Source organism: Tachyglossus aculeatus, chromosome 12 (genome assembly GCF_015852505.1).
Source record: "Tachyglossus aculeatus isolate mTacAcu1 chromosome 12, mTacAcu1.pri, whole genome shotgun sequence".
NCBI classification, from domain to species: Eukaryota; Metazoa; Chordata; class Mammalia; order Monotremata; family Tachyglossidae; genus Tachyglossus; species Tachyglossus aculeatus.
The window spans coordinates 13,715,302-13,734,376 of NC_052077.1; the positions used below are offsets into that span (position 1 = coordinate 13,715,302).

At 42.6% G+C, this 19,075-nt stretch overlaps 1 protein-coding gene across 2 annotated transcripts in view; it reads left to right on the plus strand.

The window, feature by feature from the left end:
• The window catches only part of SMARCAD1 (SWI/SNF-related, matrix-associated actin-dependent regulator of chromatin, subfamily a, containing DEAD/H box 1), a 59,384-nt gene that overhangs the window by 5,255 nt on the left and 35,054 nt on the right, over window positions 1–19,075 (plus strand). For both annotated transcript variants that reach the window (XM_038755104.1, XM_038755105.1), the window contains exons 2-4: window positions 4,553–4,730; window positions 5,504–5,660; window positions 8,362–8,428. In XM_038755104.1, coding sequence (XP_038611032.1) covers window positions 4,553–4,730; window positions 5,504–5,660; window positions 8,362–8,428 — 402 coding nt within the window. The remainder of the gene's footprint in view (window positions 1–4,552; window positions 4,731–5,503; window positions 5,661–8,361; window positions 8,429–19,075) is intronic.

Genomic DNA, 19,075 nt, shown 5'->3' on the forward strand with positions numbered 1-19,075 from the left:
CCTAGGCTGGGTTGTGAAATTTAGGGCTTTTAGGACACTGCGGACTGTTTGGAGGGGTATGCGACCGTCTGCGGGTTTGTTTGGGAATGGTAGGTCTATACCCTTTCCCATCTGACCCCTTCATTAGCACCTAGCAAAAGGGGTACAAAAGCAGCATGGCCTAGTGGATAGAACATAGGGGCCTGGGTTCTAATCCTGACTGTGCTGTGTGACCTCGGGCAAGTCACTTAACTTCTCTGGGCCTCAGTTACCTCATCTGTAAAATGGAGATTAAGACTGTGGGCCCCATGCATGGACTGTGTCCAACCTGATTTAGCTTGTATCTACCCCCGAGCTTAGAATGGTGCCTGACCCATAGTAAGCACTGAACAAATACCACAGTTATTATTATTGTCATCAGATGCGTTTGAGGGGGCAGAGTAGTCAACTACTGTGCTTCGATCATTAAAGTGGTGTTTATGTTATTGATGCGTGTCTACTTGTTTTGTTGTCTGTGTCTCCCTTCTAGACTGTGAGCCTGTTGTTGGGTAGAGATTGTCTCTATCTGTTGCCGAATTGTACTTTCCAAGTGCTTAGTACAGTGCTCTGCACACAGTAAGCTCTCAAAAAGTATGAATGATTGAATGAATGAGTGAATAAATACTGAGAGTATCAGAGCAATGTGCCAGACACTGTACTAAGTCCTGCTTTAGATACAAGCTAACCAGGTTGGATGCAGCCCCTGTCCCTCTTGGGGCTCATGGTCTTAATCCCCATTTTGCAGATGAGGTAACTGAGGCCCAGAGAAGTGAAGTGTCTTGCCCAAGGTCCCACAGCAAACAAGTGGTGGAACCGGAATTAGAACCCAGGCCTTCACTGGGGATGAAGTTTAACTGGTCTAGTTTGGAGCCCCAAAGGCCCAGTCCCAGGTTACCTTCAGCCCGGCGGAGCTCAGGAGATGGTTTGGATCTGCGAGCCCACTGTTGGGTAGGGACCATCTCTATATGTTGCCAACTTGTACTTCCCAAGCGCTTAGTACAGTGCTCTGCACACAGTAAGCGCTCAATAAATACGATTGAATGAATGAATCTGCGCTGGCCCTGCATCCCAGGGCTCTTCGCTTCCCAGCATGAGCAGGGCAAGAATGGGAGGCCAGGCCTACCTCCAACCCAGAATCCCAGCCTAGTGCAAGCTCCAAACTCTCTCCTGGCCTCCACGGAGCCTCCAAAGTGGGAAACAGTGTGCTTTTCAGTTTTCAGGGAGTCTTCTCAGCCTGTGTGGCTTATTTCCAGTAAGAGAACAGACAAAAGGAAGACTGTAAGGTAGAAACAGTGGGGTGCCTGTTTTTCTTATTCATAGTGACCTTTTTGGTCACTGGTTCTAACGTCAGTGGGATGTGGGATTTTACCGCTGGGGAACTCTTCAGGTTATGGAAATGGTGACTGGTAGGTCACCACAGTTAGTCACATGAAACCCTGGATCCAGATAGCCCCGCACTGGCAGTGATGGTTGAGCCTAGCGCTTGCCAGATCAATCAATCAATCAATGGTATTTATTGAGCGCTTACTGTGTGCAGAGCACTGTACAAAGAGCTTGGAAGAGAACAAAATCATCAAGTTGGTAGACACCTTCCCTGACCACAATGTTCATAGCTGCCAGTGAGACAGTCATTTTGGAGTTAGTCCACAGGGCCTAACCCCAACAACTTTTCACAAAATGCAGACCATGGGAATGGGTTTTGGGGTTTGGTTTTTTTGCTGGCGGGGTCGGTTGGGGGGTTGTTTTTTTTAGTGGAACTTGTTGAATAGTAACTATGTGCCAGGCACTAGTTTAAATGCTGGGCTAGATACAAGCTAACCAGGTTGGACACAGCCCCTGTCCCACACGGGGCTCATGGTCTTAATCCCCATTTTACTGAGGCCCGGAGAAGTGAATTGACTTGCCCGAGGTCACACAGAAGACAAGCGGCAGAGCCGGAATTCGAACTCAGGTTCTTCTGACTCTCAGGCCCTTGCTCTACCGTTTAGGCCATGCTGTTAATTGTCTACGAACGGGGGCACCAAAATTTCATGCCCGCCTGTACTCGACTCTTGGTTTCTACGATGAAAAAGCTCCAATGACAGCCCAGAGCTCAAGGCCGTCACTGAATTCTGCTATCTAGGCAGCACAATGTCCAGTGATGCAAAGGTGGGCTAAGAGATAGAAAATTGAATCAAGAAGGACACCCCTGGAAGCTCCAGAGAAGCTGGAGGGAGAGGAAGACAGAGAGCCCAGATATCCCACCGGCCCTCCAGCTGCTCCCCAGGGCCAGGCCGACCATCTCAGCTCCAGGTGTTCAGCCTTTCCCCAGAGCAGGCGGAGGCCAGCCTAGCCACTTTTGGCTCCAAGAAGAGCCGGCTGGGGCTCGAGAGGTCTAGGTTGCCAAAGACTGGCGGCGGCAGTACGCTTTTAATCATCAGGGAAGAGAAAGGGGGCAAGTATAATGGTGGCTTGAGCCAGTTTTGTAGTTGTGGCCTCCATTATCAACCTCTCGTTGTCGCTGTAATCTCACTTGCTGTAGTAGTGTGACTCACTAATCGTTTCCTTCAATGTTGCATTCTTTGACTCTGCGCTCTCAGAAAATGGTCTACAGATTAATCTGTCGGTATGTCTTTATGTCAGCAGAGCCCTTCGAGTAGTTTAACAATTAAGTGGCTCATCTTTGAATGTGCACTTCTTTGTGTGAATATTTTCCTTCTCCATCGCCATCCCTGTACTGCAGAGACACAGTCACTTGTTTATTTGAAATTGAATTGAACCTTATCATGATGTGGGTAAAGTGAGCTGGCACGCCAGCCTTATTAACATTTCTAATGTGTCCCATCACCGGTTCTCTGGAAAGCCTTTTCACTGGTATTTGGAGGATTTCTCCTCTTTTACGAACTCATCAGTTGCTAGTGTGCCAGGGAACAATTTCTAGTTTTCAACTCTCTATCCAACTTTTATCTAACCCCGAGGCTTCACCTACATTTCAGTTTAGGGCCTTTCTAAAGAAGAGGGATTAATCTGTTTCACTTCTACACTGACATTCTAATCAAAGCTAACCAGGAGACATTAATCCAGCTTTGACAGTTCTGTTGGAACTCCTGTGATGTAGTTCAAAGTTGAATTCTGAAAGAGCAACCTAGTGTCGTTTGTCAAATTGGAACCTCAGATTGACTACTGCAGAGTTTGGAACAACAAATATGCCAAAGTACTGAAACACAAACCACGGGAAAGTGTCAGGGTTATCATTAAGGCATCCAAAATGGCAGGCTCCATTCTGTGCCTAAGGCAATGTTTAGGCAATCATTTCAGGGGCCCTGAAAGTCAAGTGTTTGGAAACTTTTCTTTTATCAAGGTGAATAATATTGGGTGGTGGAAGGGAGGAGTTGGGTGTGTGTGTGTGTGTGTTAAATTATTTTAGTTCTTGGTTGGTCCTTGTAGAGAACCCAAAGGAAATTCACAGTAGGGTGGGTAAAAATCAATGGTTTTTACAAAGAAATCAAAGTTAGTTGTTTAATTGAGATGCTGGAATAGATAGTTCACTTAATCAGCGGTATTTATCGAGCACCTGCTGAACACTGAGAGTCCTACTAAGCATTGGGGAGAGTAGAGCACATCTTAAGGAACTTGCACTCCAAATGTCAAAAATTGTGTACAGAGAGTGACAGCTGTAGGGAGAACAAGGATGAAGCTGGCAGCCATAAAAACACATATGTTGCCAACTTGTACTTCCCAAGCGCTTAGTACAGTGCTCTGCACACAGTAAGCGCTCAATAAATACGATTGATGATGATGATGATCAGGACAAATAATTGAACAGTTAAATATATAAATAAAAGTATGTTTATGTACATTAGTGCCGAGGATAGGAATAAAATACATACATGCTAATAGTGGATGCTGGGCTTTGCATGATTGAGGTGTTATGGATAAAGCAGGGCTTCCCTAAGGAGGTAGGATTTTTGGAAGGAGGAGGAAATGGAAACGAAAGAACAATATTGTGAGTGGAATTTTCCAGAAATATAAGGCAGAATTGCTGCATGTAGCTTCTCCATTGGTTTTTGAATTCTAGTGATGGAATGGTAATTTAGCAGCAGGTGTGCTAGGTGAGACGGGGCGCTTATGGCAACTGTTTTATAGTCTTAAGATCAATAATGGACTTTTTAAAAGGGAACAATGATTAATTACACTAAGGCTTCCTGGGCGGTGATTTTAATTTACTGGATCTAAATCAGACTCGCCCGGGTTGCCCCCATTTTCAGCTTGCCAAGCCCCTCCAGCCCATCGGCCCCCTTGCTTCGCTTTGTCTGTGAGCCCTAGCTTCAGGCCAGGCTGCTCAACCCAGAAAACAGCATGCTCTCTTCCTCCCGCTGCCAGCTTACTTAGGTTCTGTATCTTCCTTCACCCTAAAGGGAGGCTTCATCTTTGAATTAATTGGTGATATGCTTTCTTTTATGATGGAAAATGGAAACTGACTCACTATTGACTCAACTTGACTGTAGATAAACATCTCGGTTAATGGTTTTCTTCTCTATGTAATTCTGTGCAGAAGACTCCAGTGTCCCAGAAACTCCAGAGGCTGAGAGAAGGGCAAGTTTATCTTATTTCAAGAATCCAAGAGGGGTACAATTCATTGATTTGTCATCTGATGCCGAAGATTTTGGTTCCCCAAACTGCTCCAATAATAACCAAGATGAAATTCCCAAAAAAGAGCCCGTGATTATAATGTAAGATTCTCAATATCACTCACTGTTCTCTTTGTAATGCAATAACTGAATTGATTGATCTTCAGAGAAATGGGACAATATCTTCCTCAGCACTTGACATTTTTACTTTGATTTAGTGATGACTGACTTGGCTGATTGTAAGGAGCTTTTCAAACAGGGATACTGAGGTAAAGGAATAGAATTTTTCAAATATGGTATCTCTAATTGGGATATTCAGTTGACAAGCAGTTGGCTGTAACTGTAATTTGAAAGCTTTAAAGTGAAACGCCACAGTATAAGTTCATGGAATAATCGTGTAAGAAATGATGTAGATTTGGGTACAAAATGATGGAATTCGGAGGCTGTCTTTGTGCAACTGAGCAGCACAAGAGAGTGTATTCAGAAATTGATTTTGGCATGCAGCTCTTATCATGATTGTATAAAGACAGCCTCTTTAAACATTTGATTGTATAGCTTGCTAAATTCCAAAATTTGAGATCATTCTATGGTAAAGAAGTCAATCTGTGGTAAAGAATTGGAAAGGATTTAATTAATGAACATCATGTTGAAAGTATATTTAAAAATCTCTTTTCGGAAACATTAAAATGCCGTGTTATATATTGAAAAGGTGACCCTTGTGGTCTCAGAATTGTAAGGGATATTAGTGATATTAAAATTTCAGAATTTCTAAAAAGAATTAGTACAGTCCCATATTCTTTGCATTGAAAAATGTATTAACTCATAAACATGATTAATAACAGCACTGCCATTTTTTCCCCTCTTGAAATGGATAGTTCGGAGCCATCTGAGGACGAACACTCTGAAGACGTGTCCCCTGAAATGGCAGCTAGAAATGTTGGCCAAGTTGTTGAGTCGGACTACATCAAAGATGCAAAGCTTCAGACTTTGAAGGAACTCTTCCCGCGAAGAAGTGACAAGGAATTAACTCAGGTGATTTGTTTTATCATTCAGGGGCTGTCCTCTGGGGACTAAAGCCTCTGCTATTACTGCAGAAGACTGCCAGTTATTTTCCTAAAAATAGATTGCGTTTCAAAATGACAGAGTGTCCTCTTGCTCCTACTAGATATAAATAATAATGATGGTTTTTAAGTGCTTACTATGTGCCAAGCACTGGGGTAGATACACAGTAATCAGGTTGTGCCATGTAGGGCTCACAGCAATGTAAATGATGTGTCTCCTGTTTTTCTGCCTCACTCCTTTGAGATAGTAAGCTTCTGGAGGGCAGGGATTCCTTCTTTGCTCACAACAGGGTAGTACGGTGCCCTACCCACAGTAGGTACTCCCTTTTAAAGTCTAAAATGTTAAGCATAGAATCTTAATGTATATATTGCAAAACTTGGCTGAAAAGTGATAACTTTTAAGGTAGCAATTAAGCAAACAGGTGGAACTTCCAGGCTGGCATATTGGTAGTTTATGTTTTATTTATCAAGTACCTTGTTGTAGAGAGGAGTGGAGTCCATAAACAATTGAAACCATCTTCCCTCTCACATCCTCTCCTCCACTTGACTTTTCCCATTGCAGTGATACTCCATCTTGCCTGTCTTTCAAGTCTGTAACTTTATTATAATCCTTGACTCCCTCACTTTCAACAGCGATGTTAGTCTGTTCCTCAAATCCTGTCATTCGTTTTTTGTTGTTGTTATTCATTCATTCAGTCGTATTTATTGAGCGCTTACTGTGTGCAGAACACTGTACTAAGTGCTTGGGAAGTACCAGTTGGCAACATATAGAGACGGTCCCTACCCAACAGTGGGCTCAGAGTCTAGCTTCAGCAGACTGTGGGCTCACAGTCTATAAGTGGGGAGACAGAGAACAAAACAAAACATATCAACAAAATAAAATAAATAGAATAAATATGTACCAAAAAATAAATAAATAGAGTAATATTGTTATTGTTATGTATTTGTTAAGTACTTATTGTGTACCAGTCACTATGTTAAGCACTGGGGTAGGCACAAGCCAATCACACATACACAAGTACACATATACTTTTTCCCATAACTTAGTCTCTGTCTCTGTCTCTGTCTCTCTGTCTATCTCTGTCTCTGTCTCTTTCTCTCTCTCATTTGTGTGTGTGTATATATATAAAAATATATACATTTTCCCTCTGTAATGTCCAGTAGTCAGCCAGCTCACCTCTGCCGCGAGGGAAACACGCTCCTGGTTGTCTATTGCCTGAAAACCACCCAAGCCCCCTGGCATTTAGCTTATTCTTTTTTTTAAGGGTGTCTGTTAACCGCTTACTATGTGCCAGTTGCTGATACAAGCTAATCAGGTTGGACACAGTCCCTGTCCCACATAGGGCTCACAATCTTAATCATTTTACAGATGAGATAGCTGAGGCAGAGAGGAAGTGAAGTGACTTGCCCAAGATTGAACAGCAGAAAAGTGATGGAGCTGGGATTGCAGGGACTGTGTCCAACCTGGTTATCATGTATCAGACACAAAGGATAGGGACAAACAATCAAATATATGCAAAGTTACCCAGTTTGCTTAGGTCAAGAGTCAATAGGTCAATAGAGTCAAGAACCGGCATCATTTACAAAAAACATTTTCAGTGTTTTGCCTTTTTATGCATGCGTAACAAAAAAACTTAACCTGAGTAACGGTGTGAACTTTTTCATATATGCAGAATGACCATTCAAATTATGGGTAGTCTTGAGATTTTTGTTGGGGAATATTGGCTTCCTGGTACAGTGCAGTTTTCAAGATGGGGTGGGTTGGTCTGATAAGGAGATGGATGGAGAATACAATAGATTGGATTAAATCGTAAAATTTTCTGTTAAACCTATCTTGATGGCAGGGAACCTGTGTCTTGCATCTGTTTATCTCTCCCAAGCCCTAAATTTCTTCTCAGAAAGTTTATTGAAAATGTTGTTTTTGTTGAGTAGGAAGCTGGAAAGTCATGTGTGGGGAGGCAGTAATCAGGCTTGCTTGCAAAAGAGAGAGCAGAGAGGATTGTTAGATAAGAAGCAGCCAGTTGGTGGAGGGCCTTGAAGCCAAAAATCCGGGGAGCCTGTGGCTTTAATCAGAAATTGTGTTTTTAAAGCTAAAACCCCAAGGAAATATGCATGGTTCCATGGAAGAAACTTCATTTTGGAAGTGTGATAGGTAGGTGAGTTACTAAGTGTGGTAGTGCTAAATATGGGGGAGGTTTGGAGGGGGCTCTTTCATTTTTATTTTTCCAAATTTGTGGAAAGAAATGAAATCGATCCGCATTCCTCCCAATGAGTATTGAGGGAATCAATCAAAGGCATTTATTGAGCCGTGTGGAGAGCACCGTACTAAGCACTTGAGAAAGTACCATACCTGATTGCTGCCCAAAAGGAGCTTCAGTCTACAGATTCGGATCTGGGGAGTGAAGTAAAAGTGCTTTTTACGTAAATGTTTGGGGGCTGGGAAGAAGCCTACTTTTAAGGCTGAGCGGAGAATAATCAATTTACCTGTAATTAGGCAGCGTACCTTAATAGCTCTCTGAAGTTTTAGCACTGCCTAACTCACTACAATTGTAATATCTCGAAACTCCCTAAGCGTCATAGGTTCACACGTGTTATGGACGCGTGTTAGGGGCCAGCGGCGGGTCTTGATTTTTCTGCACGTTAACTTTTCTTTTCCAATCTCTTTGAATTAGGTAATTGAATCAACAAGTACAATGGACGGAGCAATAGCTGCCGCTCTGATGGTGTTTAATGAGGAAGGTAGGTTGAACTCAAAATAGTAATTGAGCAGTGGAGGACGTAACCTTTCCCTAAAAAATGTGAATTCTCTTGCCTTTTTGTTGTAAATTTAAAAAATTTGAATAAGTTTTAGAGCCATCTTTTCCTTCCATGAGAACTTGATGATGGCGATGATGATAGTTACTGTGGTATTTTTGAAATACTTCCCGTGTACCAAGAACTGTTCTAAGCACTGGGATAGGTACATGTAAATCAGATCCCACATGGGACTCATGGGCTAAGTAGGAGGAAGAATGGGTATTGAATCCCCATTTTGCAAATGAGGGCCTTGAAGCACAGAGACGTTAAGTGACCTGCCCGAGGTCACACAGCAGGCAAGTGGCAGAGCCAGAATTAGAACCCCAGTCCTCTGACTCCTGGACCTGTTCTGGAATGAATGAATGAAGAATGCATTTCATGAACTAAGGAGGCAGTTTAATTTAGCAGTGGATAATGGTCCAAATGGAAATGAGTTAATCGAATCTTCCAGAACAGAATCATCTATAGAGGACCACGTCAAACTTGGATAATCTGGTGCGTCACTTCAAGAGGCCGGAACAGATGAAGAAGTTATGGCCTCCCCTCCAGCTGACATTAGGAGATTAAGAAATCTTGCATCAGTTTTCAAGAAATTGAAGTGAATATTTTAGGATGAAAACTTCATTCAGGTTACAGACATATTCAAAAAAAACCTACAGGAAAATGCGTCCCACAGTACAACTGCATTTTCAAGGAACATATAACCTGGTTGTGTCATGAGCGGTGCCTCTCTTCTCACTTAGTGAAGCCATATGTCTCCCATAGTAGGTGCTTGAAATATTCTTATAAAGTTTAGCATGAAATTTCTGATTTTAAAATGACGTAGATTTTTGAAAGTTTTTGTTTACTAGCCTCACTGTACTCGCCAATGCACTAATCCATTTGTGCACTTACATTTGGCATCATTGGAAGCTAGAAATAATGCAACTTGCCATAGGTGGGATGAACTGCCTCCTTACTGAATTTGAAAAAAACCTTTCAAATATAAATATAACCTTTCTATTATGATGGGTCTGATGGGGAATTTCTGAGGTTAGTTTGGATCATTTGTAAAATGAGTCATTCAATAGGGATGCTAAATACAAGATATCTTGTCAAATACCAGTCTTCAAGTAAGCTATTGGCTTCTTGGTTTTGTTGTTGTGATCGGTAGTGTGCAAGATTTTTTTATGCAGCTTTGTCCCTTAGTTGAAAGTTTTATACTATAATATTCACTTTGAACCTTTCAGGGTTGATTTGTCGAACACAGATTTTGCCTTTCAGCCATTTTAGGTTTGTCAAAAAATTAGGGTCCCAGGCGTTATCTATTAAGCCTGTTTAAAGCAGGTGTTTTAGGCATCAGAATTCTTTATTGACGAAAATTACAGCTGTTGCTCCTGTTTAAGGGATTTAGGCAAGAGTAAGCATGTCCAGGTGTAATGGCATAAATCATCTGACTTAAGGCACATTTTTAGACCTAGACATATTGAACATCTGCTTTCTTGCCTCAACATATTTTTTCTTAATTTTTATAAAGGGGATGTAGCAGATTGGGAAAAGGGGATAGCTATAATTGATTTCTTTGACAAGCAGTTCAGCAGAAGGGTATTGCAAGAGATTAATAAGCAAGGTTATTTCAAGTTGCTCTCATGATGGTGCTTCTGACACTAGGCTCATAGTTCAAAGTATTTTGTAGTCATAGGATGGCATAAAATTACCATTTTACAGTTGTAGACTAGTAGTTATAAATAAAAAAAATTCACTATTAGTGTAAAGGATCAAATGAAAAGGAAAACAAAATTGTCATTATGATCCAGAAAATTCATTATACTTTAAATTAGGAGGCAGTGATATTGTTAATCATTAGACATTTTTACTTCAAGACCTAGTGTTGAGTTTGCCTCTTTATGAAATTGCTTCAGGTCACAGTTACCACTCGGGCTTTCATTTTAATACTGTAAGTTTTCCTTTAATGTGAAAAAGCATCCGCGAACGTAAAATATCTGTAAAATAGGGATAGGGATAATTCTTGGAAAGTTCTTTGGCAGGTAGCCTTAACAGTCTGATCTACTGTGGTGTTAGGGTGACAAAGTACCATCATTGATGTTGTTGCTAGCGTGGACTCACAAAATATTGGGACCCTTCCATCCAGGCTGTAAGATTTGGCATCCCTGAACCCTATGGCCTCTTGGTGATACCTGCGCTGGAGTAGAGGTGTCCTCAGGAGATAACCTGGAAAGCCCTGGATCAGGCAGTTCTTCTAATTTGGGAATGGTGAATTGGGAAGGTTCTCCCACGCCCCAGGTTGCGGGGGATATCAGTCAATCAGTTGTACTTATTGGGTGTTTTCTCTGTGCAGAGCACTGTTTTAAGCGCTTGGGAGAGTACAGAACAACAGATTCAGCAGACACGTTCCCTCCCGATTACAAGCTTACAGTTTAGAGGGGGAGACAGACATTAATATGAATAAATAAGTAATTTATAATATATAATTTAAAGATGTGTTCATAAGTGCTGTGGGGTTGAGGCTGGGGCAAATATCAGTTGTCCAGAGATCACAGATCCAAGTACATAGATGACGCAGACAGGAAAGTCAGCTGGGGAAGCGAGGGCTTAGTTGGGGAAGACCTCTTGGAGGAGATGTGGCCTTAATAATACTTTGAAGGTGAAGAGAATGGTGGTCTGGCATATATGGATAGGGAGGGAGCTCCAGGCCAGGAAGAGGAAGTGGGAAAGAGATCAACAGCAAGACAGAAGAGATCGGGACATGGTGAGTAAACTGGCTCTGAGTGTGCAGGCTGGGCTGTAGGAGGAGATTAGTGAGGTGAGGTACAATGGGTCAGCTGAGTGTTTTAAAACCGATGGTAAGGAGTTTCTATTTGATGTGGAGGTGGTTGGGCAGCCATTGGAGGGTTCCTGAGGAGTGGGGAAACACGGACAGAACATTTTTATCGATGAATGATCCACACAGCAGAGCAAAGTACGGATTGGAGCAGGGGGTCAGCGAGGAGGCAAATGCAGTAGTGAAGGTGGGATAAGATAACTGGATCAGCGTGGCAACAGTTTGGATAAAGAGGAAAGGGCAGATTTTAGCAATGTTGTGAAAGAACTGACAAGATATGGTGACAGATTGAATATGTGGGTAGAATGAGGAAGATGAGTCGAGGTTAATGCCAAGGTTACTGGCCCTGCCGTGGTGGGAGAGATGGGGTGGTCACGGTTTGGGTGGGAAGATAAGGAGCTTGGTTTTTGGCTTGTGTAATTTGAGGTGTCGGCAGGATGTCCAGTAGACATGCCATATAGGCAAGAGGAAATGTGAAATTGCATTGAAGGAGAGAGGTCGGGCTGGAGAAGTAGATTTGGGAATCATCTCTGTAGAGATGGTAATTGTAGCCATGGGAGCGAATGAGTTCTCCAAGGGAGCGGGTGTAGAGGGAAAATAGGAGGGAACCTAGAACTGAGCCTTGAGAAACCCTTGTTGTCAGAGGGTGGGAGGCAGAGGAGGAGCCAACAAAAGAGACTGAGAAGGGGCCGTCAGAAAGGTAGGAGAAGAACCAAGAGAGGACAGTGTAAGTGAGTCTAAGGTTGGATAAAATTTCAAGGAGAAGGGGGCAGTCTACAGGGTCAAAGACAGCTGAGAGGTCTAAAAGGATTAGGATGGAGAAGCAGCGTAGCTCAGTGGAAAGAGCACAGGCTTTGGAGTCAGGTCATGGGTTCAAATCCTGGCCCCGCCAATTGTCAGCTATGTGAGTTTGGGCAAGTCACTTAACTTCTCTATGCCTCAGTTACCTCATCTGTAAAATGGGAATTAAGACTGTAAGCCCCCCGTGGGACAACCTCATCACCTTTTAACCTTCCCAGCACTTAGAACAGTGCTTTGCACTTAGTAAGTGCTTAATAAATGCCATCATTATTATTATGGAGTAGAGGCTGTCAGATTTGGCAAGCAGAAGTTTGTTGTTTACTTTAGATGTCTTTGCTGTGGAGTGGAAGGGGCAGAAACCAGTTGGAGGGTGAATCTGGGAAAGTATTGGAGGATAGGAAGTGGAGACAGTGGGTGTAAAAAAAAAACTCAAGAAGTTTGGAGAGAAATGTAAAGAGGGAGATGGGGTCAAAGAGGGTTTTGGTTTATTTTAGGATAGAAAATACATAAGCAGTGGGAAAGAAGCCATTGGAAACTGAACAGTTGAAGATGGCAGTCAAGAAGGGAAGAAGGGAAGGGGCTAGTGTTTTAAAAACATATCAGTGGATGAAGGGATGAAGATTTAGAGAGGAGGCATAGGGATATATTAATGGGATCCAGACTGAACCAGAACTCCAAGATGTGGAGACTTAAAATTCATCCCAGCTCCCTTGAAAGAATCCAAAACAGGAGGCACGTTCCCATTCTGGAGCCCAGGCTTGGAGGTTTTTCAGAATGCTGTAGCCTCCTTCAGGGAACCCTTAAGTAGATGCCCTGGGCTGACCTGACACGGGTCTCTTTAGGCTTCTACGTCAAACCAAGCCCCTGACATAGCCCAACCACCTGGATCAGTTTGGTTTGTGGTCTGGGATCTGTTCAGGACACCTGAGTGAATGCCTGCCCTTCTAGTCTGTAGGCTACTTGTGGGCGGGGACTGTGTCTACCGACTCAGTTGGTAGTGCTTAGTACAGTGTTCCGCGTAGAGTAAGTGCTCAATTAATACCATGGATTGATTGAATAATGTGGCCCCAGGTGTGAAAATTAGCTGGAAAGGGATGAGAAAGGAGAACTACCATCTTTCCTCTAGAAATAGTTGAGGGAAGACTCCTCTACCAGAATACCGGGCTCAAATTGGCCCAAGAAATATATCCCTCTAGACTGCAAGCTCACCGTGAGACCGTTTTTGGGTAGGGACCGTCTCTATATGTTGCCGACTTGTACTTCCCAAGTGCTTAATACAGTGCTCTGCACACAGTAAGCGCTCAATAAATACGATTGAATGAATGAATGAATTATGGTCAGGGAACATGCCTGATAATTCTGTAGTACTGTATTCTCCCAACCACTTAGTTCAGTGCTCTACATATAGAGTTAGCACTCAGTAAATACCATTGATTTATATACAGCATTATTGGAAATGTTTCCAAATAGAGGATCTGTTTTTAAAATCCCCCCTCCCCCCATTTTGGTATTGATTTAGCTGGGCTGGCATGCACAAACTGATTTGTTTCACTTGCCAGTTTCAGGGTGCAGTTAAGGAAACAGATGGCCACATGGTAACTGTGCGTGTGTGTGTGTATGTATGTGTGTGCATGCTTTGTCCTACCCCCTCTGTTCCCTCCACTCCTTCCACCTCGCTGTCCATAGAGACAAGGGAGGGGTGCTAATTGAGCAGCTGTTGACTTGAGCATCCCCTTGCCTCCTCCTCCCCAAGTTCTACAAGTGTGCACACCTGGGAAAAGAGAAGGGGAAAAAGCAAGAAAATGTTTGCAGTGCCTAGTTACGTCAAAATGACAGAAAAGAAAATAATCCCACCCTTCTTATCATCATCATCAATCGTATTTATTGAGCGCTTACTATGTGCAGAGCACTGTACTAAGCGCTTGGGAAGTCCAAATTGGCAACATATAGAGACAGTCCCTACCCAACAGTGTGCTCACAGTCTAAAAGGGGGAGACAGAGAACAAAGCCAAACATACTAACAAAATAAAATAAATAGATTTCTTATCTACCCCGTCACCCCCACAGTTCAGTGAAAAGCAATTCAATGAGAAGCAGCAGCGTCTAATGGAAAGAGCATGGGCTGAGGAGCCAGAGGACCTGGGTTCTAATCCCCACTCCTCCCCATCAATCAATCATATTTACTGAGCGCTTACTGTGTGCAGAACCGAGGCACTGGGGCAACACAACAGTATAACAGACACATTCCCAGCCCACAACAAGCTATGTGTACTGTGTAACCTTGGGCAAGTCACTTAACTTTGTGCTTCAGTTACCTCATCAGTAAAATGAGGATTAAGACTGTGAGCCCCACGTGAAACTTGGACTGTGCCCAACCTTATTAGCTTGTATCTTCGCCAGTTCTCAGAACAGTATGTGGCACAGAGTAAGAGCAAAACAGGTACCATTTAAAAAGAAATGCTCTCCCTAGCCCTATCACACCCTTCTTCATTAATAATAATAATAATGGTGGTTTTTGTTACGCGCTTACTACGTGCCAAGCACTGTTCTAAACACTGGGGTAGATCCAAGGTGATCAGGTTGTCCCACGTGGGGCTCACAGTCTTAATCCCCATTTTACAGATGAGGTAACAGGGACAGAGAAGTGAAGCAACTTGCCTGAAGTCACACAGCTGACAAGTGGCGGAGGCGGGATTAGAACCCACGACCTCTGACTCCCAAGCCCGGGCCCTTTCCACTAAGCCACGCTGCATCTCTTCATTTTGCTGACATGCCACCCCTCCAACAAGGCGTGATATTTACATATCTGGAGTAGATGAATAACCAGTTAGTTACGTGATTCCGGCTTAGGAGTCCAGAAATTCTATTGGTCATGAAAATTTAGAAATAGTCAATCCCTCTCTATTATCTTTCTTCTGGAAAATGGGTATTCAGTACCTTTTCTCCCTCCTACTTAGACCGTGAGCCCTATGAAGAATGCAGACTGTGTCCATCTGTGTCCAACCTGCTTATCTTTTTCTTTCCCAACCGTACTAGGCTCTGGAGTAGATACAAGATAATCAGGTCTGACACAGGCCGGCACAATCCCTGTCCCACACAAGGCTCACTGTCTAAGGAAGGAGAGTAATTGTTGAATCCCCATTTTATACAGGTAAGGTAACTCAGGCAAAAAGAAGTTAAGTGACTTGAGAGAAGCAGCGTGGCTCAGTGGAAAAGAGCACGGGCTTTGGAGTCAGAGGTCATGGGTTCAAATCCCATGTCTGCCAATTGTCAGCTGTGTGACTTTGGGCAAATCACTTAACTTCTCTCTGCCTCAGTTACCTCATCTGTAAAATGGGGATGAAGACTGTGAGCCCCCCGTGGGACAACCTGATCACCTTCTATCCTCCCAACGCTTAGAACAGTGTTTTGCACGTAGTAAGCGCTTAACAAATACCATCATTATTATTATTGTTATTGTAACCTACCCAGTGCTTAGAACAGAGTTTTCCACATAGTACGTGCTTAATAAATGCCATCATTATTATTATTATTGACCAAGGTCACACAGCAGACAATTGGCAGAGCGAGGATTAGAACCCAGGCCGTCTGACTCCCGGGCCTCACTGATGTTGTTATGAAGACGTGAATCAACCAGTGCTCCTATATATCTTAACTTTGTTTGAGATCTACCTTTAATATTAGCTCCATTCATCATTAAAATAAAAATACTTTTGCCAGATGTTCTCTACTTCTGCCTGAGCTCTAGCGGCTTCTCTGTTAGTTGTTTTTTTAATTTTTCTCAGTATCTCTCTGCCTCCCACATCTGACTTTGCTAGTTTCCCAAATCACGGGTGAGTAGTGTGTTGGTTAAACTGTATGTCGAAACACACATTTCACATTCCACGCTGCATGTAGGGTACAGTTCTTGTTGAGCTGCTATTGGTTTCAGTCAGGTTTCACCAGAGGACTTTTAGGGTGGCTCTCTTATGTCCATTATTGGCTACGAAACTTACCCACTATCTTGTGTGTTAACTTGTCTGGTTGCCACCTCAGATCTCTGATTGAGCAGGAGGCAGTTCCCAGGTGTAGTGATAGATTACCGTTGCCCTAAAACCTAAAAAAGGGTTGTGCACACTTTCTGGCTCAGATAAGGTCAGCATAGAAAGGGCCAGAAGGTGTTTGGCCTTGGAGGGAGACAGATCCCATGATAGCCTCTGAGAACATGTGACTGACTCTTCACTTTTCTCTGGTTATTGGGTCAGCTGTCCTGAACTCATCTCAGAACAGTTACAAGTGGAACCCTGGTCAGGGGTAAAAATCTCCACGTACCTTCCTTAATCCTTAATCCTTAATCCTTAATCCTTAAACCTTAATCTAGACTGTGAGCCCACTGTTGGGTAGGGACCATCTCTATATGTTGCCAACTTGTACTTCCCAAGCACTTAGTACAGTGCTGTGCACACAGTAAGCGGTCAATAAATACGATTGAATGAACGAATGAATGAATAATCCTTGTAGGTAGAGGTTGAAGAGCCAGGTGTGAACCTGGGAGGAGAGAAGGAGGGGACGTAGTGAATAGATGGAGATTGGTATGGGAGGACATAGAAATGGAAAGGCACAGATTGGAGAAAACATCTTGCAGTGGAGAATCAATTTGAGTTATGTCCCCTAGGAGTTAGATGCAGCAGAGACGTTTTTATGCAAAGCAATTAAGAGATTGAGCAGGCTTGAAAATAGCCTCCAGCCCTGAAAATAGAAAGTGCAGCAATTTAGCAGAGGACAGTCTTTGTGTATGCAGTGTAGGTGAGATTGCTGTTCAACCGTTAATCTTTTCAGCCACATTTACATATCGAGTGTTCATGCATAACTCTTAATTTTGTACTAATTCATATTCAAATGCATTTTTCCTTATTCTTCCTAACTGTGAATTATTTCAGCATCTAGCTCCCCCTTCTAGATTGTAAGCTCCTTTAGGCCTGAGGTCATTTCTGGTAATTCTGTTTTCCTCCCCTAAGTGAGTACTAAGCACATTATGAACTCAGTAACACAACTGGTTGATAGATTGTTCAGCATCACAGGTGTCATCCTTACACAGAAAAGACCATTCTTGAATATCCTGAAATAACGTTTTTATTTCTCTAGTGATGGCAATTTGGTAAATTCATGCAGAGGAATAGGAATGCTTTACCTAATTAAAGGAATTTGAGAAGTACTTTTATGTTTCTGTGGTAAGTACTTCAGAGTTACTGGAAACTAAAAGTCAGGGCTAGTTGATATCATTTCTTTCATTCTTCCTTCATAGCCCTTGTTATGTTATCCACATGTGAAGTTTGGTTATGTTTTACATAGTGTTATTGTTCCTTTACTAATGGAGCATAGTGTAGCATGGTGGTATTCTGACCTCTTATGCCACTTCCATGAACCAAGATTGTGTTAAATCCCAGAATAATTTATATGTTACAGGAGGATTTAGATAATTGCGTGTATGAGATGCCCATACTAGATTTTCAGAAGAAAAAGTTAGAGATATTAGAAGGGAGAGAGCCTACACGTCTACATGAACAATCGGGATCACAAAAAGCCTTTGAAGAGAGAAAAATTGAAGTGAGGTGATGCATTCCCAAAATTAGAATGAATGTAAAAGAGGAAAACTTTTCTGTTCCTACCAGGTTCTCTGCTGCTATTGTCAGTGGCAGAATGTAGGTTGAATGGGCCACCAGAGTGGCACTGGCATTGAATTTTCAGCCAGAAAAAGCTGTCGGTTGGATTTGATTTTTTTAAAGATTTCTCTCAGTATCTTTCTGTGTCCCTCAGTTGAGTTTGCTACTTTCACAAATCATTGGCGAGCTGTGTATTGGTTAAGCTGTATGAATATACACACATTTCCAAGTCTTCTAGAGGGGGCCCTACTCAATTATATTATATTACTCATATTGATTGAGCGCTTACTAAGTGCAGAGCACTGTACAGAGCACCTGGGAGAGCGCAGTACAACAGAATTAGCAGACGTGTTCCCTGCCCACAACAAGTATTCAGTCTAGAGGGGGGACTAGACAGTGCTCCAGTGCTTAGAACAGTGCTCGGCACGTAGTAAGCGCTTAACATGCCATTATTATTATTATATTACTGCCATTTCCTGTGTAGCAGCACTCCCCAGCCCTTCCCAGAGCATTTCAGACCCTTTCCTCAGTGTGGCTGAATGGTGTATCAGGAATAGAGTAGTGAAGAGTGCAAAGTGCTGAGGTCCCCTCTAACTTCCAAATATCAAAGTCGCTTTCCTTGCGGATTTGACTTCTTTTCTTACCTTCCTTCACCTATGCCATCTCTGCTCCACATTCTTAATTTGCCACCTTTTTGTTCTTCCTGCCTCCTCTCTCTGCACTCCAGCACAATAAGGTTCTGGTCCTTATTCGGCTTCTGCTGCCTCTCTTTCCCCAGAGCCAGTTCTGTTTCTTCCGATCCCCTGCTTTTCACAGTAAAAACTTCATGGGACTGTAAAGTAAAGCCTCATTGTGAATTAATCACAAATTCTGAATGAGTGGGGCTGGAATGGGAGAGATTGTGAGGCTTCCCCCACCCCCCAGCACATAGTACAGTTACTGCTTAATAAATACTACTGCCAGTTGTGCATTTAAACATTTTTTGCTACAGCATTTGAATCCAGAGGTAAATAAGACTTCCAGTTTTAGCTCCTAATGTTTACATGTCAACCCAGCCATCGGTGACTGATGGATTGCTAAACTTTTAATTTAACTTTTGCTTCCAGCATCTCTAGGTACCATTGTCACAACTTTATCTGGTGTATGAATATGTCCGAATTCTGATTGATTGTATAGGCTCCCTTAAGCTATTAAAGTAGTCAAAAGTTGAATGGTATGTTTTAAATAAATGATTAACGGAAACTAATGTCTTTCTAAGATGATGGGATATATATTTTATGTTCAATTTTGCTGTGTCCTTGCAAGGGTTTTAATATTGTCGTTTCT